The following is a 4,575-nucleotide window of genomic DNA, read 5'->3' on the forward strand; positions in this document are numbered from 1 at the left end:
AAAAAAAAAAGGAAAAACAACAAAAAAACCTTACTGAAAATCCTACATATTTCAGGAAAGTAATTTAAGGAAGAGGTATTATTCAGCTTAATTCAGTACATGCTGAAAGCATATTACAGAAAGACCTCTGACTACCCCCAAAGCTCTTATTTAGTGCAGGCACTCTGAACCCAGGACCAGAGTCCCTATACATTTTTCTGAAAGGTTTAACCTTCCTCAGATTCTCAAAACTGTCTGCTACTCAAAAAAATTAAGAGTCATTAATCTAGTGGAAGAGATTTAAGACACGTAAATGTAAATGAAACATAAAACAAAATCTACTGAGATACACGAAAATACAGTAATATCTTTCAGAGGGAAAACAAGAAGCATTTCAGAAAATGTATTTTTCAGATGGCATCTGAGTTTAAACTTGAAGGGTGGGCTGAACGCCAGCAAATACGACGTTACAGAAAAGCCAGGGATTTTTTAAATAGGATGAAAATTAAGGCACACACAGCAGTTTAAGTGAAAAAGATAAGTTTAAAGCAACACTAAGAGATATGGTCAGGAAGCAGGTCCATTGTGTGGCCAGGTGAAGAAAACCATGCAAGGACCCATGTCCTGAACACAGTGACACAATCTGGACAATCTGCCAACACAAACTGAACAATTTCTCTTAGAAAGATCAGCAAAAGGCCGGTCCCCATGAGGCAAAGGTTAAAGATGTCCCAAATCTCCAAACTACCGTGCCACTCTATCATTTCAGATGTTAACTCCTCCTCCTCTCAGTAATCTCCCACATCTTAGGGCTCTGTTTTGCTGTAACACCTCACAGAACTCACAGACACCCAAGAAATCATCTCACATACTGGTGGTGGAGGCTTGCAGGCTGGCAAGTCCCAGGTCTGTAAGTATGTCTTGAGGATCCTCCCAATTCTTGGGGTTTGACGAATCTCAATCAGCAATCAGATGATGGCTGCTGTCCCAAATGCAGGGGTGAGATGATGATGAGCCAAAACACAGAACTGGAGCAAGAGGGTGAACCTTCCCAGAAGATTCATAGGCATACCCTCAAGGAAGCTAAGGGTGGTGATTTGAGTTATACCCTCCAGCAAAATGGGACTCAAGATATATCCCACTTGTGCTGCTCCAACAGAAATAACCCAAGCGGATGACTTTAACAATCAGCAGCTCTGCAGTTAATCACAGCAAATCCCACCACTGAGTGGACTGCCAGTCATCATAGGGTATGATACTACCAGCTGCCGAGCTGAGTTGACACACGACCTTAACTACCACACCACCTTAAACAGGCATGGATAATTAGGATTTACAATACATCACAAAATGGAGGACAATGGCTAGAAGGGCTACATCAAGCAATTCACCACACACAGCAAATAACTGAGGGTCAAAGAGGGGATTAGGAGAGGTCAGAGCGGAAGAGAATCCACCTGGCAGCAGTAAGAAAAAAGGAAGTATGAGACCATTAACTCAGATACTACTGTAATATTTCAGATAAGAAAAATGGAAAACAAGGTACATAAGAGATAGATGTGAGACACTGGTTGGAATCCAACTTTCAAGAGTTCAACTGCATTAACCAAATTCTGGTTCCATGGCAAACCAAGCAAGAAAAGTAACCAAATGTTTTATACTGGGTTTTAATTCCAAGTTTCACTTCTAATGATATGAAAATTAATCTAGCGGAATAACCCCATTGAACATATATGGAGGGTGGATTATAATCTTATACCCAAGACTTATAACAACTTCCTTTATATGAACTCCATTTCGCTTCACACACATTTTGCTCTTATTTTAAACTTATACTTTAATTTCGTTAATACTTAAATAGATTTTTGGATCCGTGCACACTCACACAAACAAAATAACCAATAAGAAAATATAAATATTCATTACATTGTGCCATTTATCAAATAATGGATTGTGAGAAGCCATTGAGGATGCAAACCCTGAGCTTACCTTCACAAAGTAGTCAAACAATGGCCTGTACTTCTTGCCTTTGAGATAGACACCAGGAAATCTAGGAAGAAGAAAGGTCAACTTACATTTAAATAAAAATGATCAAATCACATCAGCTGCAGCCACTTCAAATCACTATCACTCTTCTCTGATTTACCTACTGTTTAGTTACTAATGCTGACATGATGTATTCAATTGAGAACAACAGAGTACTTAAAAACTAAACATGAAAAATGTAACTTTTTGGTAATATAGCTTTTAACTTTTTTTTAAAGCTAAGCACATGCATATGTGCATGCACACATACACACTGACAAATCTGTGTACTCACGTTTCAAGGATCTCATAGTCATTCTCCCCTTTATAGAGGGCTGATAATCTGGCTTCCATTAAAATGAATAATTTTCCTTTGACAGTATCTATGAAAGCAAGGGTAAGGTGGACTTCAGTAATATTCAGAATTTCACTTACTCTAAAGATAATCATCAGGTATGCTTTATCTGTGAGTTCTTATATCACATCAAGTGAGTGTAGTACTCACAAAGGAATACTGCAAAAAACACTACAGTAAACTGCTTTTAAGACATAGAAAAGATAACAGCCAAATGTGTTAACCACTGTACCACCAGAGAACCTTATATATGTACATTCTTTTTTTTTTTTAAAGAATAGTTCAGGGATAATACTCCAGAATATTTTGCAACTTTTTTTCATTTAATATACATAACCATTTTTCCACTGATTAGCACATAACAAAACTTTTTATTCTTTAAAATAGCTCTAAAGTAACTCATTTTGTAGAGGTACAAGTTACAGTTCCAGCAAAAATGGTTTTCAAATTATCACTCCTATAAACAAGTGTAGTTGTTATGTGCCGCTGAGTTGGACCCAACTCACAGCGACCCCTCCATGGGTTGCCGAGGCAGTATCACTATGGAAGTAGACTGCCCCATCTTCCTTCCAAGGAGTGGCTGGTGGGTTTGAACCGCCAGCCTTCTGGTTAGTAGTCAAGTGCCTTAGGCACTATGCTATCAGAGCTCCTGCTATAAACAATAGGGAAATTTATATCCTTTTACTATATGTATCTCTGGGAGCACTTAACTACTAACCACAAGGCTGGCAGTTTGAACCTACCCAGAGGTGTCTTAGAAGGCAGGCCAGGAAAATGGCTTCTAAAAAGTCACAGTCTTGAAAACATTAAGGAGCAGTTTACTATATAACAAAGTTGCCAGGAATTGGAATTGACCTGACAGCAACTAACAACATGTCACATATTCAGTTTACTATAAGAAAAATAAGAAACTAAGAATCACTGCTAAGGTCTTTGCAATTCACTAAAAAACTGCTTATAATAAGCTGCAACTCACTGAGCTCTGACATCACAAGAACTTTCTTCTTAAAAGGAGAGTCTACATTTTCTGAATGAAACTCAAGATGTATGGTCTCTTAAACACAAAAATAAAATACAAGTAGAAAAAAAGGGTATTTGAAATCTCAGTCAGATGGCTCCTAAGGCAGTCAGGCTTGTTCCAGAATGACCACTTGCCAAAGAGGTAAGGAGGCCACATCTTCCAACATCCTCTAATCCCCAGAGAGGAAGACAGAATCACCATCAATAGCCAAAGGCCAACTCCTGTGAGGCCAGACATGCTGCCTTCCTCTAGTCCTTTCATAAACCCTGACACAAACCGTTCTTCCCACAGCACCCACCATCTTTTTGCTGGGTTCAATGATTTGCTGCAGTGGCCACACAGAACTCATAGATAATGGGGTTTAATAGGGAAGCACCAGGCTTCCAGTTCAGGAACAATGCTCAGTCTCTCTCAGCCCATTGTCTCTCAGTCAGCAGTCTCTCACAATCTCTCTTCCAGCAGTGCATGTCTCTCTCAGCAATGCATGTCTCTTCTGTCTCCTTCTCAGCAGCTTGTGTCTCTCGGGAGTACATTTCTTCCAGAAGCATGTCCTTCTCAGCCAGCAATCAGAAAGATTTCCTCTGCCTCTAGGTGGCCTCCATTTGAGCCTGGCAGAGTGGCCAAACTAACCAATCATAACATCAGAATTCTAAGCACCTCAGAGACAGCGAATTTCCTAGAACAATGCTTTGTGCCACTGCTCAACAGAAATATCCCCAGGTCAATAACTTTAGCAATCAAGAGCTCCTCAGTTGCTCATGGCAAATTCCACCATGGAGTTTACAAAGACTTATCGGTAGAAAAGCCACACTAAGTAATTTACTACACTGCAGGCCACCCCCTGGTTTTTCTAGCCATTATCCCTTTTATACATCAAAAATTCACATCCCCTTCAAAATCAGTTAAGAATAACTACACCCATGAAAGTGTGTAAGCCAGCCACTTCCTGCCTTTATCTCACCACATTTTAGAGAGCTAATTTCTAATTTGCCCATCCCGATCAAACCAGTTTGAGCTCTGGTAGCTTAGTGCCTAAGGCACTTGACTGCTAATCAGAAGGCTGGCGGTTCAAACTCACCAGCCACTCCTCGGAAGGAAGATGTGGCAATCTACTTCCGTAGTGATATTGCCTCGGAAACCCAAGGAGGGGTCACTATGAGTCAGGTCTGACTCAACGGCACATAACAACAACATC

General features: G+C 40.0%; 1 protein-coding gene across 1 annotated transcript in view; it reads right to left on the minus strand.

Moving 5' to 3' along the window:
- The window catches only part of IARS1 (isoleucyl-tRNA synthetase 1), a 168,781-nt gene that overhangs the window by 136,455 nt on the left and 27,751 nt on the right, over positions 1-4,575 (minus strand). The window contains exons 7-8 of the mRNA XM_007953003.2: positions 2,300-2,387; positions 1,969-2,029 (exon numbers count right to left, since the gene is read on the minus strand). Coding sequence (XP_007951194.2) covers positions 1,969-2,029; positions 2,300-2,387 — 149 coding nt within the window. The remainder of the gene's footprint in view (positions 1-1,968; positions 2,030-2,299; positions 2,388-4,575) is intronic.

The sequence above is a fragment of the Orycteropus afer genome, unplaced genomic scaffold (assembly GCF_000298275.1).
Source record: "Orycteropus afer afer isolate SDZICR_OR568_19922 unplaced genomic scaffold, OryAfe1.0 scaffold00368, whole genome shotgun sequence".
Classification (NCBI taxonomy): Eukaryota; Metazoa; Chordata; class Mammalia; order Tubulidentata; family Orycteropodidae; genus Orycteropus; species Orycteropus afer.